General features: G+C 39.8%; 1 protein-coding gene across 2 annotated transcripts; it reads right to left on the bottom strand.

Moving 5' to 3' along the window:
* Positions 1–2,524: 2,524 nt before the first annotated feature.
* PSMA1 (proteasome subunit alpha 1) lies at positions 2,525–15,546 on the bottom strand. Of its 2 annotated transcripts, none has more exons than XM_006089578.3 (10): positions 15,396–15,546; positions 13,811–13,855; positions 13,449–13,550; positions 13,223–13,326; positions 11,286–11,374; positions 10,621–10,691; positions 10,370–10,499; positions 9,059–9,138; positions 3,951–4,061; positions 2,525–2,888 (listed from the first exon to the last, which is right to left on the bottom strand). In XM_006089578.3, the coding sequence occupies exons 1-10, from the start codon at positions 15,396–15,398 to the stop codon at positions 2,832–2,834; spliced, it is 792 nt and encodes a 263-aa protein (XP_006089640.1). In that variant the 5' UTR covers positions 15,399–15,546; the 3' UTR covers positions 2,525–2,831. The 2 variants fall into 2 exon arrangements, with proteins under 2 accessions (XP_006089640.1, XP_023610277.1); XM_023754509.1 differs by lacking the exon at positions 15,396–15,546 and adding an exon at positions 14,616–14,741.
* Between the last annotated feature and the right edge of the window lie 10,802 nt (positions 15,547–26,348).

Raw genomic sequence — 26,348 nt, 5'->3', positions numbered from 1 at the left:
AACGAGGAAAATTTCAAGTTTTGAAGTCAGTGCATAAGACTAAAAATTACATATTGAAAAAAGTTACTAAAATTGACCCTAAAGCATAATACAGATCAGGTTTTTTTTCCAACTGAATGCCAACCAAGTAATTGGTTTACATTTAGAGAACAGTGTACAAAAATGATGCACACACACATAAGCTTAAATAATATAATCACTTAACAAAGCTCATGCCAGAAAAGGCACAGGGGAAAGATAGCTGAGGAAAGAGCATATTATGAAATTCCCCACTTACTCTCCCTCCACCAGATTATACACCCATTGAATCTGAAGGCATGTGGGAGGACTCCTTCTCATTCAGCATTATTTTGTGTTTGTGGGAGTCACATGTGCTTGATACAATTTCATTGTTGTTTAAATGGCCACCACATTGTACTTGTGGCCTCGTCCCAAGTTCAAATGATAGACTCCTGAGGCTACTCCAGAACAAACACCAACATCTCATATATCCAATATTAAGTTAGAGGTCTTTCTTTCAACAAGGTTGCCAGTTTATCTTAATCATTCTGCCCTCAAGAATTCACAGAGATTTAAATCTATTACACTTTTAAGTTCTGGGCAGCTCTGGCCAGTTTGGCTTAGTGGATAGCGCTTCAGGCCTGCAGACTGAAGGGTCCCAGGTTCAATTTCAGTCAAGAGCACATGCCTGGGTTGCAGGCTAGATCCCCAATAGGGGGTGGGCAGGAGGCAACCTGTCAATGATTCTTTCTCATCCTATATAACTTATATAATAAAAGCCTAATATGCAAATTGTTCAACTGGGAGTTCGGCTGCTCGCTATGATATGTGCTGACCACCAGGGGGCAGTGCGGAACATAGCGGGCATCTGCAGCAGGCGGCAGTGGAGGTGCTGCTGGTCCCGATGAGCCCTGACAAAAGCGGGACCACAGTGGGATGGAGGAGCAGGTGAGCAGGCGGCACCAGGCCAAGGCGGTGTGAGCGGGGGACCAATTGCCTCACAGATGGCGACCAGCAGGGGCGGCAGGGTATGTGATGGGGACGGAGGTGCAGTGAGAATGTGGGGTATCTGCCGAGCTCGCTCACTCCCCGTTACCCTCCCCTGGGACGCCAGGGCAGCCCCTGCGCTCAGGTGCTGGGTGCCCACGAGGAGCCTGCCCGCACCCGTGTGGCCTCTTCCAGGTGGGCCTGGCCGCAGCCGCTGGGACTGCAGAGGCCGGTCGGGCTCCCTGTGGGTTCACGCGAGAGCTGGTCTGCAAGGCCGGCCAGGACAGAGCACGCTGCCCACCCGGCTTCCATGCAGCACCGCTGGGCAGACCAGAGGCCCACGTTGCGCCTCGGCCTGTGGTGTCCAGCCGCGCTCACTGCATCTCTGTGTGGGGATTTGGGCACCGTGACTCAGGTGGAGGGGAGGCGTGGGAACCTGGGGGTTCAAGTGCTGCTCAGGGCCCAGAGGTTAACTGGGACCTGCTCTTCCACGCCAGACATTCGTGCTTCGATTGCCGGCCAGGCCTAGGGACCACACTTGTGCACAAATTTCGTGCACCGGGCCTCTAGTCATTGATGTTTCTCCCTCTCCCTCCCTCTCTGAAATCAATAAAAATATAAAAAACAAAGTTTTGGGCAACCTAGAACAAAATTAAACTACCATTTTATAAATTTTTTAATATACAAGATATTTTCACATAAAATCTGATTTAACCTTCAAAATAATTCTCCAAAGTATTTTCTTTCTTTTTTTTAATCCTCATCTGAGGATAATTTTTCCATTGATTTTTAGAGAGAGCAGAAGGGAGGGCAGAGGGGGAGAAGAGAGAAAGACAGAGAAACATCGATGTGAGAGAGATACATCAATTGGTTGCTTCTCGGCTGGGAATTGAACTGCAACCGAGGTATGGATCCTAGACCAGGAATGGAACCTGTGACCCTTTGGTCTGTGGGCCAACACTCTAACCACTGAGAAAAACTGCTCAGGGCCAAAGTATTTTCTTAATTAGGGCTAAATAACTTGTCCAAAGCCAATAGCAGCTAACTAGTAAAAGTAGGTCTAAAGTCCAAGTTCCCTCCAGAAAGATATGAATCTTAAAAGATAAAAATTGTTCTGCAGTACTGTATCTTGCTACATAGCTCAAAGGATAATGGAAGGCAGATTAAAGATTATGCCAGAATGTGGCTGGGGAGGAATAAGCAGAAATGAAGGTTTCAGATTAAAATTTCCCTTTTGCTATTTTTGCAAAAAAATTCCCTACATGAGACCAGAGCTATCACTACTGCCATCTGCTGGTTGGAAAAAACACCACACCATTTACCTGTGAAGATTCTAAATCAAATCTCCATGAATTTTCATGCAGCCAGTCCATACACTGGGAAATTGGTTTAAGGTTGTGATAGATAATAGGTATTATTTTCCCCCACCACTAAAAATAAGGCAATTTATTTTACAAACATGGCAACTGACCAGATGTAATCTCAGACTACTATTTATATAGTTGAAACTATTTAAAAAACAAACAAAACACCAATATACCAGCCAATGAAACAATTTTATTTCACAGTTGTATTTAAAACCAGAAAGACAATGAGTTCTTCATATAAAAACATTAGTAAAGGCAACTGTACTTTCTAGAAAATGATTATATAGACCCTCTCCAAAAAAAAAAAAATGCATCCCATTATATGGTTTCAGTGAAGCTGCTTGCAATTTGAAACCTCACATCTGGACTGATTCCTAAAACATACCATTTGGTTCAAAGTATAGAATATTGTCATCAGTACATGTTCCTGCATTCTTACGCATTTGCTAATACACATATGGACTGGGGGATTATCACTTAATGCTCCATTGGTTCATCAGCCTTTTCTGCAGGTTCATCAGCAGGTTGAGCAGGCTTAAGAGAGGAAGAAAAAAGAAAATATGCAATATTACATTATAAAGAAATCTATGAGAAAAAGGGGTTAGGTATATTTTCAATACTCAAGTTTTAGTTCATTGTCCTGTTAAAATTTCTAAACAAAGGTTGTTGTTTTTTAAATAGATATAGTGTTACTGAACAATTCTAGCATTTTATTATACTTTATATCTTGCTCAAGAATAAAAAGCCTTCCAACAGCAGTTTCAACAATGCAAATCTTGCTTCTCCAAATACCAACAATACCCTTTTCAAATTGCAAAGAAACTAATGCTGTAGAAGAAATTTCTGAACAGGACACTTTATTTTCAATAGCAAATAAGCATATATCAATAGCAAATGGGCATTCTAAATATCCAATATAAAAGGCCAACATGTAATGAGATTCACCAACAGGTCTTGATCCTTTCTCAGTATTTGTGAAGAGCTAACTTTGCTTCCAAAGCTGGTCCCCAGTTAATTTTCTGTTCCCCCTACTATAGACTCCTGGCTGGCCCTATGACTTGCTTTAGTCAACAAGATGTGCTGAAGTGATGCTGTGCCAGTCCTGGGCCTCAGCCTTAAAAATGTTTTGAACTTTTGTAAACTCTGAGCTGCCACCCTGCTGAAGAGACCCTTGAGAAAGAAAGACCCCCAAGACTACATGGACAGAGGCCCAGCCATTCCAACAGAGGGCCCAGCCTTCTACCTGTCTCTGTAAGATACCTAGAAAGTGTGAGTAAAGGCATGTGAGTAAAACCACCTTGGACTGACTGCAATGTTTTAGAGACCCAAGTGAGACCAGCAAAGAACCATCTAGCTGAGTCCCAATCAACCCACAGAATTGTGAGAAATGTAAAATATATAACTAATCAACCCTTTTTGTGTTTATGGAGACCACTCCCCCCTCAGTATTTTACTTTACTCAGCTTAGTTTTGCTACTGCCATTTGAATTATGAGCTTATCTCAATAATTAAAGACAAAAATGGTAGATTTACACAGTTGTAGAAGGAACAGTTTACTATAGAACAAAGCCTCTTGTGTTATGATTAGTTACATACCTGTGCCTTTCTCTGTGGCCTTTCTTCAAGGCCTTCCAGGAATGGAGACACATCATCATCATCATAAATCGTAAACTCCAAGTCTTTACCAACAATTCCAATGGAAACATTCTGAGAAGGGGAAAAGGTAAAAATTTAAAAATCGAGAAAATTTAGGTTGAAAAATGCTTATGTTAAATGTGTGGGGGGGAGCAGAATAAAAATTTATATAGCACTTGAATAACACTTAACTAGTAAGCTCTTGTAATTTGCAATTTAAATACTCACTTTTGATCATCATGAATAACCCCAAAGGTCTATGTCATCTAGAAAATGGACTCAAGGGTCCCAGGTTCGATTCCGGTCAAGGGCATGTACCTTGGTTGCGGGCACATCCCCAGTGGGGGGTGTTCAGGAGGCAGCTGGTCGATGTTTCTCTCTCATCGATGTTTCTAACTCTCTATCCCTCTCCCCTCCTCTCTGTAAAAAATCAATAAAAATAAAAATATATTTAAAAAAAAAAAAAAAAAAAAAAAAAAAAAAAAATAAATACTCACTTTTGATCATCATGAATAACCCCAAAGGTCTATGTCATCTAGAAAATTTGCACATTGGCTCATAATGGAAATGTGCTGTAGACAAGTGTGAGGGAGCAAACCACTTAGCTAGGAAGTAACCCTAACTCCTAAGAAATAATCAAATTTATCACTCATATAAGTTAAGAGATGATGGTTCTTACCAAGGAAACAGTAAGTTTTGGGGTCTAAAGAGCTGAATATAGTGGGGGCTTGCAACTATTTTTTACATGGAAAAATTAAAGAGCAATGCTTAAAATGTTCAGTGAATGCCAACCACTGCAAAATAGCTCCTGTAAATTAAAATTTTAGTGAAAATTGCAGGCATACGGATATAAAGGCCATTTTCTATGATTCAGTAAAACTATGAAGTCAGAAAGCCAGATACCTGAGCTAACGTTTCCAAACTGTAAATGTCCACAGTCCATACCCAACTTTTAAAAGATAGTTACCTTGGAGTGATGGCATTACAGACATTTTAAACACATTTTTAAAATTTAATGTACGTTCCTAATTTTTTTTTATTTTTAGATTTTTAGAGGGAGGAAGAGGGAGGAGAGGAAGAGAGAGAGAGAGAGAGAGAGAGAGAGAGAGAGAGAGAGAGAGAGAGAGAAAAGAGGGAGAAAAACATCAATGTGAGAGAGATACATTGATTGGCCCGCCTCTCGCCCGCACGCACGCTGACCAAGATTGAACCTGCAACCTAGGTATGTGCCCTGAACAGGAATCAAACCCGGGACCTTCCAGGGCATGGGATGATGCTCTAACCGAGCCACACTGGCCAGGGATCCTAATTTTTTTTAAAAGAATATTACTTTTATAACAGGAAAATTTATTTTAGAAAAGATTATGCAGGCTATAAAGTTTTCACATACATACTAAATAATTATCTAACCACTATAACAAAATGGATTTATAATATTCTGACTGATCTCACTTTAATAAATAATCATTAACTTCAAGGAGGCCTTTAATGGTTCCTGCATTGTGCTGTACAGGTCCCTAGATCATCCAATCTCCCATTCTCTTGGATAACTCTACCATTCCCCATTCTTCTTACAGATGAAAACCTTGCTATTTCACTGAGAAAATAAAAGCAAATTAAAAAGAGAACATTCACAAGCTCCCACAGAATCCACTCTTTCCTGTATCTGTGTCCCTACATTCTCTCCCTTTCTGTTACTGAATCATCCAATTTCTTCTCTAAGACCTAACTTTCCACCTGTGTACTGTTCACAAAGAAATTGGTCTAGCAGTTTTTCTCATACATATATGGTTCCCTTTATACTGAATTATTCTCATGCAGCAGACACGCTATAATTTCTCCCATCTAAAAAACCAAAATAGCCTGGCCAGTATGGCTCATTTGGTTGAGCATCATCCCATGCACCAAGAGGTCGCTGGTTCGATTCCAGGTCAGGGCACATGCCTGGGGTTGTGGGCTTGATCCCCAGTAGGGGGCATGCAAGAGGTAACCGATCAATGATTTCTCTTTCTATCTCTCTCTGTTTCTATCTCTCTCCCTCTCTTAAAAAAAAAAAAAAAATGATGTTCAAAAAAATACAAAATAACCAAACTCCTTTTTTTCTCTTTTAGCCACCACCCCATTTCTCATATCCTTCAAAGAGCTGTCCATCAATTCCTCTTCTCCCATTCTCTCCTGATTCCATTCCTGTCAGGATTTTGCCCCACCATTCCATTAAGATTGTCTACTCAAGTCCCCAGAGACATAACTGCTAATCTAATGATTCTCAATCCACATCTTCCTTGATTAGCAATTTTTCATTTCCTCCTCCTTAAAATAGTTTCTTCATTTGCTTTTAAGGATGCCTCTTTTTCCAAGTTTCCCTCCTACCTCCCTGGCCATCTTTTTCAGACCTTTTTGCTAATACCTACTCACTTCTCAATCTCTAAAGGTTAGAGTGCCCTTGGCCCAATCTTCAAACCTCTTGTCTAACTATTCAGTTCCTTTAGCAATCACATCCAGTCCAGTCTCTATAAGCCATCTATAATAATAAAAGCATAATACGCTAATTAGACTGGGTGTCCTTCCAGACGACCTTCTGGACGAAGCCGGGGCTAGGAGGAGTCAGGGTCCTGGATGCCTGCTTGCGGCCGGAGGGAAGCCCAGGTCCCAGGTGCTAGAGGGAAGCTAGTACAGGCCAGGGAAGGAAGGCCTACTCTTGCATCGGGCATCTAATTTCTACATAAAGACTCTTAAGATTTGTAACTCCAGGCTAAACATTCTCCACCAAAATCCCGGGGGTGCTCATCTAACTGCTTACTCTGTATAGCCAAATGGGCAAACAATTTTATATGTCCTAAACTAACTTCCTGATTTTCCTCCACAACCTCTACACCAAAACCTATTTCTTCCCCTTTTTTATCCACATCAGTAAATCATAAATATCTTTCTTTTACCAGGCCCAAACTTTTAAGACATCTCTCTCCTCCCCAGCACCCCCATCTCACCCTCACAACCAAATTGTTAGCAAACTTTTTAGCTCTAATTTCAAAACATACCCAAAATTGAACCCCTTCTTGTCATCTCAAACTCTATGACTCTGCCTAATCTGCAACAATCTCTCACCTGAATGACTGTAAGTCTTAAAACTATTCCCACCCATGCTCACACTAGAATCTGTTCTCAAAATAGCAGCCAGTGTCTTTTAAAACCTAAATCAAATCATGGTATTCCTCTGTTCAAACTCTAACAGCCCACTCATAGTAAAATCCAAAGTACTTATCATAGGACATACTCAATCCATTACCTCTCTGACTTCCTTTCTTCACTTCTTCTTGATCACTAACTCCAACACTACCAGCCTCCTTGTCTTGAATACTAGAAACATTCTGGACCCAAGGCCCTTCCTTGCACTTGGATTCCCTGGAATAATCTTGCTCTAGTCATCTGTATGGCTCACTCACTCACTTCCTTTAGATCTTTTCCTTAAGTTCCACTTTCTTTTTTTATTTTTTAAATATATTTTTATTGATTTCAGAGAGGAAGGAGAGGGAGAGAAACATCAATGATGAGAGAGAATCATTGATCGGCTGCCTCCTGCAAATCCCACCCTGGGGATTGAGCCCACAACCCAGGCATGTGCCCTGACCAGAAATTGAAGCGTGAACTCCTGGTTCATAGGTTGACATTCAACCACAGAGCCACACCAGCTGGGCTCTTTCTTTCTTTTTAAATTGATTTTTAGAGATAGAGATTTGTTGTTCCACTTATTTATTCATTCATTGGTTGATTCGTATATGTGTCCTGAGCAGGGCACATTCCACTTTCTGAGTGAGGCCATCCTTGACACCTGTTTTAAATTATACCGACCATACCTCCTTCCTACATCCAGTTGGTTATTCTTTCTCCTCTTACCCTGTTTCATTGTTTCTACAGTGTTTATTACCATCTATATACTATATAACTTACTTATGGGTACATTGTCTATCTCCCGCCACTTGGATATAGATATCATAAAAGCCAAGATATTTATTATCCTATACTAGAGGCCTGTTGCAGGAAGATTCCTGCAAGAATAGGGCTTCCTGCGGCCGGAGCAAAGCAGAGAAGGGAGTGAAGCCCGCCTCAGCTTGCTTCCCTCCTGTCTCTGCCGCCCCGTTTGCTTCTCCCCAGCTTCACTCCCTTCTGCAGTGCTTGGCTTCCTTCTACACTGTCTCCAGTCTTCGCTCTGCATATGCAAATTAACCGCCATCTTTGTTGTGTTAATTTGCATACTCTGATTGACTGGTGGGCGTAGCAGAGGGATGGTCAATTTGCATGTTTCTTTTATTAGTGTAGATAAGGGTAATATGCAAATTTACCCTAATGGTGGAATGACCAGAACGACCACTCGACCAGTCACTATGAGGCGCACTGACCATCTCTCGGATTCTTTTCCTCGGCTGGCAGGCTCCCATTGCCCAATGGCAAATAGGGAACTAGGGGTGGGTGGCGGGAAACACGGGTAGCACCAGGCCAAGGCCCCCGCCCTGCTGTTCGCCCCACACACAGAGGGCAACCCACGGCTGGGGCGGGAACGGCCAACTTCTCGGTCCTTCCCTCCCCGGCCTGCAGGCTCTGATCACCCAATGGTGAATGGGGAACTGGGGGTGGGTGGCGGCGGGGCTGGCTGCCGGCAGCCAGAAAGATGGCCCTGATCGCAGGCCAGGCCTAGGGACCGTATCTGCGCCCAAATTTCATGTGCCGGGCCTCTAGTGTTTACTATATTTTCAATGTTTAGTGCCTGCATGTGGGATGTGCTTAATACATATATTTGTCAACTAAATTAATAATATAAAGATACTCCTATCTGCTGAAGGAATAAAGAACATTCTACATCAGACCTATTGGCTTTATACAAAAACAAAAAAAGTTTAAAAGGAATTTCAAAATCAGATCACTAAATGAACAGCTTAAAAAAAAGAATGAGCCAAGGCAACCATCTCCCAAATTAAAGATCTGTAAGCATCCACTCCTCTATTACTTAAATTTATGCAATTAATGATTAAACTGTAATGTTAATATCTACAATTGGAAAACATGGTATTTACCTTTGTAGTTAGATCTTGTTCTGCAGGAAGTGTCTCTCTTAAAGCACGCAGACCATGCTTAACCAGTTCATTCAAATTGCCTATATATAATAAATTAACAATTATTTCTTTATTCCATCTTCATGCTAGCCTTCTTTTATTAGTTAGATCTATACATTGAAATCATGGTTTTAGTCACATTAAATATATCACAATAAAAACAGCCAAAAGTTTAATGTTTAGCCCTATAATCTTCTAGTAATGATAACATTGCTGATTATTGTTTTATTTAATGAGGACACATCGTTTGTTACTGAATTTGACTTTTCCTTATGCTGAGTTAAATCAAAATCCTGATTCACAAATGATAAAGCTCAAAGGCTTGTAGCAAAACTAGACAGAGACATCACAAGAGAATAAAACTATAGGTCGATTTGACTTATGAATATAGACACAAAAAAACTCAACAAAATACACCAAACTGAATCTAGCAATATTTATATGTTTATATAAGCACTTATACATATAGTTTATATCATACACTATGACCAAGAGGGATTTCTCCCAGAAATGCAAAGATGGTTGAACATTCAGTCAATTAATGCAATATACCACAATAGAAAGGGGAACAACCCACATGATCACCTCAATAAATGATTTAAAAAGCTTGTGTTAAAATTTAAGACCTTTGCATAAGCAAAGCACTTGGAAACCTGTCCTATCATCTCACATTTCTTAAAAATATTTTTTTATTGATTCAGAGAGGAAGGGTGAGGGAGAGATAGAAACATCAATGATGAGAGAGAATCATTGACCAGCTGTCTCCTGCATGGGGATCAAGCCCGCAATTCGGGCATGTGCCCTTGAGTGGAATCGAACCCAGAACCCTTCAGTCCGCAGTCGACACTCTATCCACTGAGCCAAACCAGCTAGGGCCATCTCACATCTTTTACCTTTTTTCCCTACAGCTACACTGAGTTTTTATTTGTTTATGCAGAAATGTCAGTGTGGCTAAAAGTAAGAACAGAGCCATAGAAAAGTAACAGTTGCAAACAGTGTTTCTCAACTGTTTGGGGCACACTTCCGAACAACTGAATCAAGATTCTTCAAGGTTGGGGACACATATTTGTATTTGAAAAAGTCCTATTAGTGGATGTAACTACTGCGGTAGTTAGAAGGGCTAATAACTAGCATGTGTAACAGAAATAATAAACACTTCATAGGCTTAATTTTTAAAAAAATTCTTACTGTAAGACTGGTAGTTTTCTTCATTTAGGATGCTGTGTTAATTCACTATATAAAGACTGGAGGGGGCAAATAAAAATCACTTACACTCCATAAACTCAGACATATGTCTCTCCAAGTAAGTACGAGCTGATTGAGAACGGGCTCCAATGGACATAGCTCTGCAGTCAAAATAGTTAGCTGACGGACAGGTTTGGAAAATATGAGGGCCCATATCCTACAAATAGGAGGGGAAAAAACACCACATAATTCTTGATTTTGATTGAACTAAAAATTAGAAAATTTCTAGTCAGTTTTTAAAAAATCATTAAAATGTAAAAAATATTCTGTGAACTTACATCATAACCAGCAATAAGCAGTCCAACACCATATGGTCTTCGGCCATATCTTTGTGTTGGTATCTGGGTCTCTTAAACTAGTTAAAGAGCCTGTTCTAACAAGAAATAAAATACTATCTTTCTTTTCAAATTAAAATTAACAAAGAACTTTGATTTTTTTTAAATTTCTGCATAATCTACCATAGGAAGAAGAAAACCAAAACAGAGCAATATTTCTTTGGCCTATTATTAAAAAAATGTTCAACTATCCACCAAAAAATGTTCAACTATTCACAAAATGTTTTCTTCTCATAAAGAGAATTTCCATTTGTTTTGGATATAAGCAGTCAAGAATATTTTTAGGACATCTAGAACCAAAAAAAAGTTTAAATCTCCTCTTGGTTAGTTTTACTGAAATTGAACTTATCTATGTCTGCAAAATATCAATTACTTATAAGGGCTAATGATAGAGCAAACCAATTCCATATTTTAGAACCCATTCTTCTATAGTAAAAGTTCCCATAATTCTTTCTAAATTTTAAACATTCTGTTATTGAAAAGTAACTAACTTTTTCCCGCAATCTTACCTATGTTATATATTACAATATTTCTAATAACTAACATAAAGGATTAAGTATCAAAAATCTTTAAAGTTCATGTCCAAAATGCTAACATAAAAAGGATACTGCTTCCAATTAGAGATACAAGACGAGACACAGGAAGAGGTCTGTCAAATACAAATCTGGAATCCAAACACTCCTGGCGCATAAAATTACTAAAAAAGAAACAAGAAAAATTAGTAATTTCAAATCACAGAGTTATTCAAATCTAAATTAAGTAGTTTGATTTCATTTTGCTCTCTTCCAGACACTTACATGGATTACATTCATATAAGGGAACCAGAAAGACATGGAAGGATGCGTTTTTATATCAAACTCTGGGGGTAGGGGAGTACATGAAGTTTCAACAACAAAAAAAACCCCTCAGAACTAAAATATTCCTTTAGAAAACCTTTGTTTCAGGGCACTTTACAGAACAGCAAGAAGGCTGAGTGAGAGAAAAAGAACATTCTCTCTTCTCTTATCCTTCCCACTGTCAAAAAGATTATCTTGAATTCTGTCTTTAGCCAGGAACAAGTTTACTCTGTTTTTTCTTGAAAACTAAAATTTCCGCAAGACAGCAATTGCAAGAAATAGAATCCATACTAAGACATTGTTACTTGTTCCTGACTACTGAATCTCACTGCTAAACCTGGCAAAATTCAAGCAAGTCTGACATTGGGGAAAAGGGAATTCATGGCTAACTATTAAAGGCAAGAGGATAAACAACAGATATCCGCCTTTCTTTCTGTGTTGCTTTGTCCAATTTGTGTGCATGTCACATCTGATGATTAAATGCTGACTGTAGGAACCAGCTCTTTGCTCAGTACTTTATTTAAGTCCACTTCCCAAGGCTATCTCAGACTGCATTGTCCCAATATTGCATGTACTAATCACATGTGACTACTGAGCACTTAAGAAGTGGGTGGTCTAAATTGAAATGTATCATAAATACCAAATATACATGAAATGTCAAAGAAATGTCGTATAAAAAAAAATGTAAAATATCTCAGTAGTTTTTGTATTGATTACATGTTGACAAGGCATTTTAGATAGATTGGGTTAAATAAAATGTTTGACAGTGCAATATATTTTACATTTTCAAGAACTGCCAGAAATCAATAATGTTGTCACTATACTACTGATTTAAGAGAACAGGAGTTCGCTGGATAACTACAAATCTTAAACATTAGCATTAATTTCCCCTTAGTGGTTATATACTTTCTTCCCTATTTAAGTCACAGACTTAAACATATTAGTTTTGGCTTATTACCTCCCATATCCCAATACACACACTCACATATTACCTGAAGGTACTGTTAAGTGCTCTACATATTAGGCTACTTAACAATAACCTTGAAAAAAATAATACTAAAAAAATTGAGAGTTTAAGCAACTAACCCAATCTCAGATACTAAGTGTAGAGGCAGGAAGTAAACTCATTCTATGTGATTTCAAAGCGTTAGCTCTTCATTTACAAAATGCCTTTCAACTACAAATAATCTTCATTTCCTTTGGACTCCCACAAACATCTATGTATTACTCTCCACTTTCTACCTTTTATTATAGATATATTACTAGATTTGCATTTCCTAGTTACAAGATCTATATCTAAATCGCCTGTGTATACTATGCAGTATCCAGAATTAAGTTTTTCAAAAAATAAATTCTGGTGTATTAAAGAAAGCAAGGGTAGTTCAGCTGTTTCTCAGAAATCAGAAAAAAGTTGTCAAGCTCTTCTTAGACAAAACATCATTTCAAACAATACACACTGAGATACTAATTTCACATTATTCAGGGATTTCTCAAATGTGCTAATATGCTTAATTCTATTTGTTATTATTATAGGAATCAAGAAATGGAATACTTAATAACTGAGCCCAAATCCACTAAAGTGTTCACAATTTTAACTTATAAATACTCTGGTAGAGAACTCTCTAACATATCTTAACTGGTTCTTCTCTAGAAATGAAATCAATGATAAGTCAAAAGGGATGTTGCTTGTTTTTCATGATCATACTCACCATAGCAGTCTAGCATCAGCAGTAAGTCCCGCAATTGAAATACCAATATGGTTGTCGACATGGAGAATTTTTTTCTGATGAGCTGCAAGCTCTGACTGTGCTCTCTAAAAACAGACATTATAAGACATACAAACAAGTTTAAAATTTTATTATCTATACAGTGAAACTTACGCTTGATAGTTGTTTTCTAAACGAGGAAGATACACTTATTGCTTTACTTACTTACCTTCAATGCAACCAGTACTGCATGGGTTTTTGATTTCAGACCAACTGTGGCTGAACCTTGTTTGACAGCTTCCATGGCATATTCAATTTGATGAATCCTGCCCTAAAAAAAAAAAAAAGATATCTTAGAGTCATCTTACAAGACCCTCTTATAAATTTAAAGAGTTCCCAAATCTCAGGTGAGCATAGTTAAATCTCAAATGATTATTTTTAAACCAGAAAACTTACTTTAATGATAAATTTAGGGCCCAGGACTGTCCAAAGTGATTCTATCCCATTTTCTCACAGCCTACAATCTCATGAGTTTCTAAACATACTGCAGCCACCAAAAGCCACTTCACAGAAATTGTATGAAACATTTACCTGAGGGCTCCAAACAGTGACATCATTGTCATACTGGTTGCGAAACTGAAAGTAAAAGAAAATAGACCTATTAATATAAGAACATTACAAATCCCAACTCTTAACTAGCTCTATTATTAAAAAAAATGTTTTCCTGCCCAGCTGGTGTGGTTCAGTGGTTGAGCGTTGACCTATGAATCAGAAAGTCATGGTTTGATTGCCAGTCAGGCACATGCCCAGATTGCAAGCTCAATCCCCAGTGTGGGGCGTGCAGGAGGCAGCTGATCAATGATTCTCTCTCAACATCGATGTCTGTCTGTCTCTGTCTCCCTTAATCTCTGAAATCAATAAAAACAATTTTAAAAAAAGTTTTCCCATCTGTTCCCATTCAACATTAATACAATGCTGTCAATACAATCTTACTGTAAGGTTACTACTGTATGTACTTAGTTGCAAGCCAGTTTTACACACAACATGAGCTAGTGGGCGAGGGCGGAAGCAGATCTGGGTGGGACCTTTCTTCCCAACTTCCAATCCTACCAAAGACCATACACAGGACTCCTTTTGGGTTCCATCAATTCCGAAAGTTCATGTGTGTCAACTCTCCTTCATATCTTTGCTTATGTTCTTCCCTTATACCAGCCTTTAATAAATAATCAAAAGCATCCCTTTTTGAAAATCTAGCTCAAATGTCTCTCTCTTGAAGTTTCTCCACCTTTTCTTCCAACTTTCCCCCAACACATACTCCCACCAGTTCTTCACCTCGCGTCCTTTCTTCCTTATATTATGATTTAGGGACATGTCTATTTTATCTTGGAATGCTCACCATACTTAAAATAGTGCCTTGTAGGTACAGACCTTCATATTGAAGGAATAAACACAAAAATGTCCTCAAGAAGGCAGAAGTGGACGCAAATAGCGACAGCGACAGAACCATTACCGCTTTAATGACTTTTTTTTTAAAACAAGTCTACTGGGAGAACAATCACGGGGGTGAACAGGTTGAGTCCTGGAAGCCCTGAGACCTATGTTGTAATCCTGATAACATCACACCTCCTCTCAGCCTTGGTTTACTCATCTGTAAAACGAGGTGACTGGACAATGTGGCTGAAAATGGCCTTTTCTCATGGAGTTCTAGGGGAGACGGCAATTAGATGGGCACAGCAGGAAAATGCACGCGGTACCGGAACCCAAACCCTGGGGTCAAGTCCGCAATGGCAGTACCGGGAGGCCTCCAACTCAAGTCCCTATTTCCCCCTCCCTTTCCCCCCGCGCAGAGCACGAGGGACCATTCAGTACCGCTCAGCATCTGCTCCACTGAAAGAACTTGAAGGGCGAAGGAGGCTAGTTCACGGAGGAAGTAGTGTCTGAGGCCCGGCAGAAAGTGAAACCAATCCCGGATAAAGGCCGCACCGACTCCCGACCGCCCCTCTCCCTCCCGGCCGGGCCGGAGATGCTGAATCACTGCCCGAACCCTCACGCCGGCTCTGGTCTCCGTGCCCCGTGGCCCCCGGCCGCTCTAAAGGACTGACTGGAGACGCGGCTCGCCACCGGCCCGTTAGCGGACCTCTGCCCCAACCCTGCCTGGGCTTGGAACCCAACGCACCATGGTTCCGACGCGGCCCTGGCTGGCGGCTCCTCCTGCAAGGCTGCGGATCAGGGAGCGCTGCCGAAACTACCGCTCGGCGATCGACAGGGAAGTCTACGTCATTTCGACGGCAGAGGCGCAGGGCAGAGCATTCTATCCCAGAGTCATCGATAGGCGTCCAACGCTTCCCCGCCCTCCGAGCTCTGACGTTCGGAGGTGGGCGGGGCCTCGGAGAAGGTGGCACTGAGATTGGCGGGAAATCCCGGGCCGGGATGTCCCCGGCGCCGAAGAGCTGCTGGGCGGCCAGCACCAAGTTACGCTTCTCGCATCCTCGCGACTGACCTGTGTGTTGCAGACACATCTCCTCCAGTTTCTCACTGGCCCGGCCGGGAAGACCGCTGACACTCGGGTGATCCTGTGCGCGGCTCAGCCTCTCGTGTACCGTCCACCGAGATTGGGTGTGTGGTGTGACCGGGAGAAGAACGAGGCTGCCGCGAGAAAGGCACGACATAGCGGGCCGTCTTCTGGGTCAACCATAACACTCTGGCTGGAGCATGTTGTCTGTGTACATGCTTTTCTTTCCGCTTTGGAATCCAAAAGGAGAACTCATCTGCCAGGGCCTGTTGTCATTGGTCCTTCTTCGTCATTATTGTTGGTTTCTTCCCACCAGACTGAACTTTTTGAGGGCATTAATGTCTTTCTGTTACCCGCCCCCCCCTAAACCAAGCGCAGTTTCTGATAGATTAGGTCACTAAGAAAAAAAAAAGGACACTCTCTTCGGAAATATGTATTTTCTCTTTTGAGAGCATTAGTAAGTTCCTAAGATTAAATAGTTGAGGACACTGCAAACAGTTGCCAACCTAACGTCTACCGACAGCCGACGATGACTAATTTTGAGTTCCTAGGCTCAGGTAAGAGTGGAAAGGATCCCTCAGGAGGCTGGCCGGTGTGGCTCAGTGGTTGAGTATCCGCCTATGAACCATGAGGTCATGGTTCGGTTCCCAGAGGCCATGGTTCGATTCCCAGAGGCCATGGTTCAATTCCCGGAGGTCATGGTTCGATCCCCAGAGGTCATGGTTCGATTCCCGGAGGTCATGGTTCGATCCCCAGTAGATCCCCAGCGTGGGGCGTGCAGGAGGCAGCTGATCCGTGATTCTCTCTCATCATTGATGTTTCTAGCTCTCTCTCCCTTCCTCTCTGAAATCAACAAAAACATATTTTAAAAAAGGAAAGGATCCTTAAGGATGTGAGATCACTTAAGTGATTGATTCAAGTTTGGGACAATTGAGTGTCACTCTTTTTAAACACTTTCACTTATATATTTTGGACATTTTTCCATGTTAAACAATTTCCAGGTTAAACACAGCCTCCTAGTATTCCGGAAGCCTTATGTCCATATATTTTATTTACCGAAGTCCCTATTGTTTAATATTTAAGTACCCCTCCTCCCAAGCAATTTATTTATGAGCTGTTTGGTACATTTTTTCGTGTACATCTCTGTTCCCTTCTTTAGAATCTTTAGAATAAATTCATAAAAATGGAATTACAGAGTCAAATGAAATGGATATTTCTAAGACTTTTGATAAAAAGTGCTCACTGCCCTCCAGAAATGTTTTACCAATTTACTCTGAACAATAGTATATGAATGTCCTCCTCCTTAAATTCAACAATATTAGTTGTCATTTTTTAAAATCACTGTTAATTTAGTGGATTAAAATAACAGATTTAAATTGACAGATTGTTCTCTTTTGTTTCTCCAGCACCTAGCACAATGCCTCGCACATACTAACTGCTTAATGAATATTACTGAATGAATAGTACACTTAAAAAATATGGCCATCTTTTCATATCCATAAGTAATGATCTGTATTGTTTTCAACAGTTGCATAGTATTCCCTTGTGTAGGAATCTAATAACTTAATTATGGGTGGCAATTAGATTATTTTCAAGTCTCCGCTATTATAAAAATACTATATAATGAATATTTTTATCCATACATTGCATAGTACCAAAGATGGCTATCTAAAACTTTGTATTTTTAGTACTCTTCTAGTAGAATCTTTAAATTTGAAAATATTTACAGTAAAATTGTAGAATTGCTTGCACTTTAATGTCACCATGCTAGATATTCTCTGTTACCCCTGTGTATCTACTTCAGCCTTTATGGATTACAGCAGCAATTCCCTTCCTCTCTGGCTTCTGGTTGAACTCAGCTGATGGAGGGTGCGAGCAGGAGATCAGAAGGCAGTAGGAGATAAAGTATTTATTACCCCTTCTCTCTCCATGTTGGCACCAGGTTGGCAGTGGTACGGCATCGTCTCTTGCTGTTTTCCTACCCACATTCTGATCATACTCCCTTCAGTTGCCCCTTTTGTTGTGCCATCTGTTTCTTGCTGCTACTCTGACTGATACAGTAATATTTTATATTTTTACAGGGTGCAGGTGGTCTAATACTTTTTTTTTAATATGAGACAAACCTGTTATCTTTTCTTGAGGTTTAGTGTATATTATGCTTCTAGGAACAATACCAGTAGGTTTGAAACAGCTGGAAAATAGAACCTAAGATTGTGATATATGCCCTTCCCTGTTTTGTACCTGCTCAGATATCTAATAAAAATCATGTTGCAGTTGTTCTTTTTTTTAAAAATTCATTCTTTTTTATTTTATTTTATTTATTTATTTATTTGTTTCAAAGAGGAAGGGAGAGGGAGAGAGAGATACCGGTAGAAACATAAATGATGAGAGGGAATCATTGATTGGTTGCCTCCTGCACGCAACCCAGGCATGTGTCCTTGACCGGAATCGAACCTGGGACCCTTCAGTCCACAGGCTGACACTCTATCCACTGAGCCAAACCGGTTAGGGCTGCAGTTGTTCTTATAATTTTTCCAATTATGAAAGGAATATACATTTATTTAATTTTTTTCAAATGCACAGTATGAAGAATAATCCCATCATACAATAGGTAGAGGAAATCACAGTTAAAATTTTAGTGATTTCTTTTCCTTACAACAATATCTCCTTAAAGAATGGAAGGAAATTATCCTGAGAATATATTTTCCAATATTTATAATTTGTAAAACATTGTCTGTATGTACATTGTGGGTGAGACTCTTACTCCATATAAAGAAAGACTGCATTTCTTTATATCAACTTGAATCTAACCCTGAGCTACCATCCTACCATGCTGGTGGAAACTCAATCTCCATTATTATTGAGCATTCCCTCTCCATATAGGATTGTACAAAGTTACTAGGGCCATAATTATTGTGGAAGTATCTGGGATTACCTCAAATTATTTGGTCGTCTTTACACATTGATTTACTGCTGAAATTCCCTTTTATGTGCCATCTTTCCTTCAGATGTGATGACTCCAATATTCCTTTACCATCGTTGGAACTCAACAGTCTGGAATCAAGTGAGTGAATCTGGCAGCCCCTGCAGCCAGGTGCAGCCTTCATCTTTGGGGTTGTGCCACCATCCTCTGCCCTGTCACAGAGCTAAATGGAAGTCTTAGCTGTTCACTTCACCAATGGGCTACAGACTTCTAAACCTCTCTTCTACCTCACCCTTAAAGGCATTCCTCTCATTTCAAAAGACAAGGAGAGCTTATGTTGTCTCTAAGCAGCTTTTGATTTTTGCCTTATAAAAACCCGAGGTCTAGATACCTGCTTGGATGGGGACGAGGGGCGGGGGAATAGGAGAACACGTAGAATTAATATCTCAACAAAATAAACTGCCACAAAAATTTGTATCAAGTTATATATGCTTATTTTAATCTACTCTTTAATTTAAACGTTATACCACAAATGTTTCTTCATGTCACATGCTTTTAAATGTCTGCATAATAGTAAGGTATTCCATCATATAAGTGGAACATAATTTACTTAACTTACATTTGATAGCCTTTAGATAGTCTAAAGCTAGCCTTGTTTGTATCCACTCCCACATTATTCCCTCAGTGTGTGTGACCAAAAGAGAGGCCTGTACAAAAGCTATTGGCATACTTAAGTTGTTTAGAAATATTTTTCCAGAAATTAAGCAATTGTTACAGAATGTCATCGAGATAGTTGAGTAACAATGAATATTACATGTCCATGTGAAAATTTTAACTTGGCTCTTATTAGAATTTATTTTTATTTAATTTTTTAAAATCCAGAAGTAACAAACAATAGCCTCTAAATTATAGAAGCAGTGCTGCTTTTCTGGCTTATTCTTCCTGCAAAATACCCTTATTGATCAATTTTGTAACTACTGCATAAGAATCTGGGCCAACTCATGCTTAAAGGAATGAAAGCCACTAAAACCCCAGGAGACCAAATGTCTCGTCTGTTGGTCCAAAAGTGAAACTTTGATATAAGAGCCACTTTGAAGAGAGTCCAGCCAAGCAAATTTAACTCAGAGCCACCAATATATGCGTAGAAGGAAATCATGAAAAGGGTATACTTTAGAGTTAGATAATTCTCATTAATTCAACAAATATTTATTAATCACCTTACCATATGCCAAGCATTATTACTAAAATATGCTAAGAAAACCTCAGTAAACAAAACAGACAAAAATTCCCAAAGAAGATTATTATAGGATGAAATCAGAGAGGAAATGGGCTGGGGAGGGGGTGCAGGTAGTATAGGGCCTTTAGGCCACTTTGACTCTGAGTGAGATAGAAAGCTAGACTCTAGTGACTAGAGCAGTGGTTCTCAACCTTCTGGCCCTTTAAATACAGTTCCTCATGTTGTGACCCAACCATAAAATTATTTTCGTTGCTACTTCATAACTGTAACGTTGCTACTGTTATGAATCATAATGTAAATATCTGATATGCAGGATGGTCTTAGGTGACCCCTGTGAAAGGGTCGTTCGACCGCCAAAGGGGTCGAGACCCACAGGTTGAGAACCGCTGGACTAAAGGGTTCTAAAATGAGAAATGTCTGACTGATAATTTTAAAGGATTATCTTGAAATAGATAATCCTTTAAAAATGGATTAAAGCCCTGGCAGGTTTGGCTCACTGGATAGAGCTTCGGCCTGGGGACTGAAGGGTTCCAGGTTCGATTCTGGTCAAGGGCACATGCCCGGGTTGCGGGCTTGATCCCCAGTGGGGGGGCGTGCAGGAGGTAGCTGATCAATGGTTCTCTCTCATCATTGATGTTTCTATCTCTCTCTCCCTCCCCCTTCCTCTCTGAAATAAATAAAAAAATATTTTTAAGAAATGGATCAAAAAATTATAATGTTGAGAACAGACTGGAGCCAGGCATGCTAACAAGATCAAGGCAATTATATAATCCAAGTGAGAGATGACGATGGCTTGGACCAGAGTTGTAATGGTGAAATGGTAGGAAGAAGTTGGATTCTGGATATATTTTGAAGGCAGAGCCAACAGTACTTTGCTAATGGATTGTATGTGGCATGTAAAAGAAAGAGGTTTCAAAGTGACTAATGTTTTTGGCCTGAGAAAATGGAGTTGCAATGAACTGTGACAAAAGAGAGATAAGAAGAGCAGGTTTTGGGGGAAAGATAAATATGGTTTTGTATATTAAAAGTTTAGGATGTCTATTAGACATCTCAATGGAGATAGGGAGCTGTTAGTTGGCATATGAGTTGGAATTCAGTGGAGAGGTTCAGGCTGGAGACCCAAAATGGAGGTCATCATTCCAGAGCTATTATTTAGAGCTATGAGACTAGGGGAGAATAGGTAGAAAGGAGCCCAGCCGATGTGGCTCAGTGGTTGAGCCTCAACCCATGAACCAAGAGGTCACTGGTTGGATTCCCGGTCAGGGCACATGCCCCAGTTGTGGGCTTGATCCTCAGTAGAGAGTGTGCAGGAGGTAGCCTATTGATGTTTCACATCGATGTTTCTATCTCTCTCTCTCTCTCTCCCTTCCTCTCTCTAAATAATCAATAAAAATGTATTTTTAAAAAAGAACAGGTAGAAAACAGTTCCAAGAATTAACTGCTGGCGACTTCGATATTAAGATAGAACTGGGTTTGTATTGAAGCTTAGTTACTTATGAGCTCTGAGACCTTTGATGACTAATTTCACCTCTCTGAACCTGTGTTTTGTTGTTGCTTAAACCTATAAACTAGAAATAATATTGGCTAGTATCTTTTATGATTGCTGTGATGATTAAGTGAATTTTCCATTTAAAGTGTTTAGCACACTGCCTGGCACATGGTAAATACTCAATATTTATTAGTTACTAGAGGCCCAGTGCATGAATTCATGCATGGGTGGGGTCCCTCTGCCTGGCTGGAGATCAGGGCCATCTCACCCAGTCCCAATTGGGGCGGATCAAGGCTGGCCAGCGGCTGAGGGGAGGGACAGCCAGGAGGTTAGCTGGCTGCGGGAGGTTGGCTGTGGGAGCGCACTGACCACCAGGGGGCAGCTCCTGCATTGAACGTCTGCCCCCTGGTGGTCAGTGTGCGTCACAGAGACCGGTCAACTGGTTATTTGATCAACCAGTCATAACGGTTGCTTAGGCTTTTATATATATAGATTATTATTTTAATATATTTTTATTGATTTCAGAGAGGAGAGGAGAGGACAGGAGAGGAGAGGAGAGGACAGAGAAACATCAATGATGAGAGAGAATCATTGATCAGCTGCCTCCTGCACGCCCCCTATTGGGGATAGAGCCTGCAACCCAGGCATGTGCCCTGATGAGGAATCAAACTGTGACCTCCTGGTTCATAGGTTGGCGCTCAACCACTAAGCCACACCGGCCAGGCTATTATTGTTATTTTTAAAACAGTATTTGTCTTGCAAAATGTTGCTGGCTGCCTTAGTGATAATATACTCATATAGTCAATACAGTAGTGATGTCTATTACTTATCTAGATAAAAAGTGGCAGGCTAGAAGTGTACAGTGAGGCCACTCCTCTGCCTTTCTGTTATCTTAAATAAGTTATACTTTTCAGCTTGGAATCTTCTTTTTCAACTTGTTAACTTGTGAAGTACTTCTAAATAATATTGCTTTAATCTCTTGAAATTTTTATTTAGCTGCCAAGATCTATGAAACACTATAATAGAGGTCTTTTTTCCGTTAAAGCATATGGCTGACTGTTATGAAAATAAAAACATGGTTGGTGAAGTTAGAAATAAGGACATCCTCTAACACATTTGAATAATCATTTGGTCTGGAAATTATTTCATTCTTTATAAAAAGATGTCTTCTAATTTTCAAAATAAACAACCTTTTCCGTCCTAGCAAAATAAGATATATTCTGATCTAATTTTTATAGAAATCCACCCTGAGATTATTTGGGAAACTGCTTTCTGTATTAAAAACAGGCATTTCTTCCTTTCCTGGCCAAAGCCAGCATTTTTTTTTAGTGTCTGGGTGGCTTCAGAATGTCTTTTCCTTTGGCCTATTGCTGAGGTGGCAAGGGTAACCATAGAGAAACAAAAGAACAGATATGTTATGATGTAAAGTATCTTATAAACAAGCAAAATTTTTCATTTGTTGTATTTTTTCTTTTATCACTACAAAAGAGAAAAAAATAAATCCCTAGTTACCAGTAGGCTAATAATTCCTTAGATATTGGTCATAATAAAAGTGCCCTTTTAAATATGCCCTTTAAAACCAGTGTTTTCTAGAATTGAAGTCCAAAGTTAAGTGTGCAATTCCCTTCTCTGCTGCTAGGTGGCAATTAATGACTTGGAGAGAGAAAAGTCCTCCACTCGCCTCCCCCCCCTCCCCAACTTCCCCACCCAGAAAGATACGTGCATTTTCTCTTCCTTAAGGTAAGAATTCTCTTAAGGATAATATTCTCTTTCCTACTTTGTTTTGCCCAAGTGAATTTACATTCACCTTTTCCTTTAATTGTTAAGAATAACACATACAAATTTAACACAGGCTGCTATAGCTAGAGAAGAATAGATCATATCTTTTAAAGAGGGTGGTTTCCAAACAGAGTGTATGTTCATGAGTGATATAGAGTAGGAAGTTGCTATAATTTCCCTGCAGGACTTTTTTTTTCAATTCTAGTTAAGAAAAATTTCCTGTGAAAGGAATTACAAGGGGCCCACGTTAACATTTGCCAGATGTAATATAATTAAATATAAATAAAAATGAAGAAAAAAGGTACTTTTAAAGACATAAAAGCAATTTCAATGTGGTAAAATTGCTCTTTCGAGTGAACTATAGGAAATACAATAAAATAATTCTTCACAAGAGTCACAGAGTGGCACAGGATAAAGAACAATTTTTTCCCCCCAGAAAACATATCCAGATATATCTATTACTAGCAAAATTCTTTAAAGACTACACACAGGTTTTTTTTATATTTATAAGTCTAGTGAATCTGATCTATATCATTTTAAAATATGTTGAATTGTGGACATTGCTTTTTTGTAATCTTTTTTTGCCAAAAGAATATATGTAATGAGTATGTTTTCTATAAAGTTCAAAATATCAGAATCCCTGTTCAAAGAAGACTCTCAGTTTGGGTCTCAAACCAAAAAGACTCTCCCCAGGCTGAACTTAATGAAGCCTAACACCAAAAAGAAAAGCTGTTTCTGGCATTCTAGGCCTTCCCTGCATCCAGATGGCCTGTCTGTAGCCTAGCCAGAACCAAACCCTTCCTGCTGCCTTGCGAGCTGGCCTTGGATGACAGCCCCAGGCTACACCAGCTTCCATACCCCCTTAACTCTTCAGTGTCCAAGATTTTTAAGAAGAGATGGGACTTCCAGTGTGAATTTTATTGAAAGGGTAAATCAAGTTTTAAACTTGACGTTTAGTTTATAAAATATTTATCCACACCGCCTCTCTCCTCCCCTCCCATAGGCTTTCTCCCAAAGTAGCTCAGTCAGCCAATTGGCATCAGAGGAGCACCGTTTGGAAGGGAGTGTGTGTGGGCAGCTTGCAGGTGAGGACAGGGCTGCCAAGGCAGACCATGCGGTTTGTCCTGTGCCTACACCCAATACCTGACTTGTGCCTTTCCAGAGCATTTGTATACACACAGCAGAACTGCTGTTTAGGGTGTGGGTAATTTCAAAGAGTATTTTTTTAAAATAACTCATTGACAAGATTTTGATTCAGCAAAAGAGAATGTATATGGGAGATATAAAATGACCGTGCATGAAATTAAGCGAGAACGTCTCTGAAATAGTTGTGGCAGAAAAACAAATCTGCTCTGTGTTTTACAAGTGCCGTTGGAAATCTTACTAGTGGTAGCCATTGTTTTCATCTTGGGTTTTCAAAGGTTTGTTTATATGTGGGAATTTCATCAGAAGATAATACACAAAGCAAATTCTACACTTAAAGGCAAAATTTTCCTATGGTTTTACTTTTCTGCACGTAGATGTTATTAACTGATTAGCAGGGGTGCTTCTCAGTTGGCTAGAACAGATATTTTCAGATGAAAGTCTATGACTCTCTGTCACTTTCCTTCTTATTTTTGAGTCTCATTTCTTCGTTTTATGCTTGCTGTTATTTTTAATTATTATTATTATGCCTGTTGCCAAGCTATTCCACTTTCCACAGAGTTGATTAGAGACCTGAGAAATCCAAGCCAACATAAAGTCCTGGTTTCCAGATCAGACTATATGAACAAAGAAAAAAAAAAAACACAACACAGCAAAAGTGCTAGCTTTTATAGAGCCCTTAAAGAAAACAAAATAAAAGATGCAAAGGAACCTAGAACTGTAGAGAATGAAGCTTAAAAACAGGGACCCATGGGAGGAAGAGTGAAAGGACGAAAAATCACATAGCACCGAGATGAAAAGAAAGTATATAAAAGAGAGAATAAAAGTAAATCAGATATATCTATTGACTTGCAGTGTTTAGCCTGGAGTGCCCGGTAGCAACTCCAAGCAGCAGAAACTCTCTCAGCAGCCAACGTAAAAGGGGCCCTCCGGCGCTAGCTTCACATCTGTGGCTTCAGAATTGAAACTCTCCCCTTGACCCTCTCCACCTGCCTGGGGAGAGGCGATGGGGACAGGCTTGGGACAAGGAAGATGGGCACAGGGCTAGGCAGGGGGCTCTCCTCATCCCCACAGCAACCCTCTCGAAATCATCCCACTGACGGGGGAGGGAAGTGGAGAGGTGGAGCCATAAATACGTCCAGAGTTCTGAAGAGGCAGAGGAAGGAAGTGGGGTTGTTGGGGGTCTCAGAAAGGGGGCAGGGGCAGGCTCTGTTCAGATCTTCACTCCCTTGGTTGCAGCTTCACCACTTGTTTCTCTGCATGTGCCTGGCCCACAAACATACAAGGCTGTCTTCTGTGCCATGACCTTTTCTCCTTGCAACTAGTATGATGAAAATTGGGACTCTTCAACTAGCTGTCTCAGGCCACCTTGGGTAACATTGCTCCCAGTTGGACCCAGTCCTTGGGATTATTTTTTTGTGTGTGAAAAACACACTTACAGCTCAATGCACATTTCCAAAAAATAGGCTGAGATTACCTAAATGCAGAAAGAGTATAAAGGTCTATCATTTCTGGACATAAATGTCTCTTTTACAGTTTTACACATTACCTTACTTATAACTTGTTACCTTAACTAATATTACCTTATTATTACTATCCCCTTACTAATAACTGATATCCGATGGATTGCAATTGGATTTTCACAGAACAATAAAATACTTCTGCCAGAAAGTAAATACGAGAAAAAAATTTTAAAAGCAAAAAAGGAACTAACACATGAAGTTAGACGTCAACTTTTCCTCTTGGGAAATCTGAAGAAAAGCTCAATTAAAGGGGAAGATGGTTTTAAAATAAGTAATCTAATGTCAGTTTAAAGTACTTTTTAAAAAATGTGCATTTTTATTTCTATGAAAAGAATGTTACTTCCCCTTTCATTTTGAGGAGGGGGCAAAAAGTTGGGAGTACCATTCCCATGTTTTAGAGTTAAAAGAAAATTGCTGGCATGAGAAATGTTATAAATTTATGAAAAACAACAGTTTTCTCCCCTAATTAAAATGTTGTATGTTTCTCTACTTTTTTCTATCACTACGAGTGTGTGTGTGTGTG

The sequence above is a fragment of the Myotis lucifugus genome, unplaced genomic scaffold (genome assembly GCF_000147115.1).
Source record: "Myotis lucifugus unplaced genomic scaffold, Myoluc2.0 scaffold_61, whole genome shotgun sequence".
In the NCBI taxonomy this organism is placed as follows: domain Eukaryota; kingdom Metazoa; phylum Chordata; class Mammalia; order Chiroptera; family Vespertilionidae; genus Myotis; species Myotis lucifugus.
Note: the sequence above shows the minus strand (reverse complement) of the source record. Positions and strands in the feature narration are given on the sequence as shown.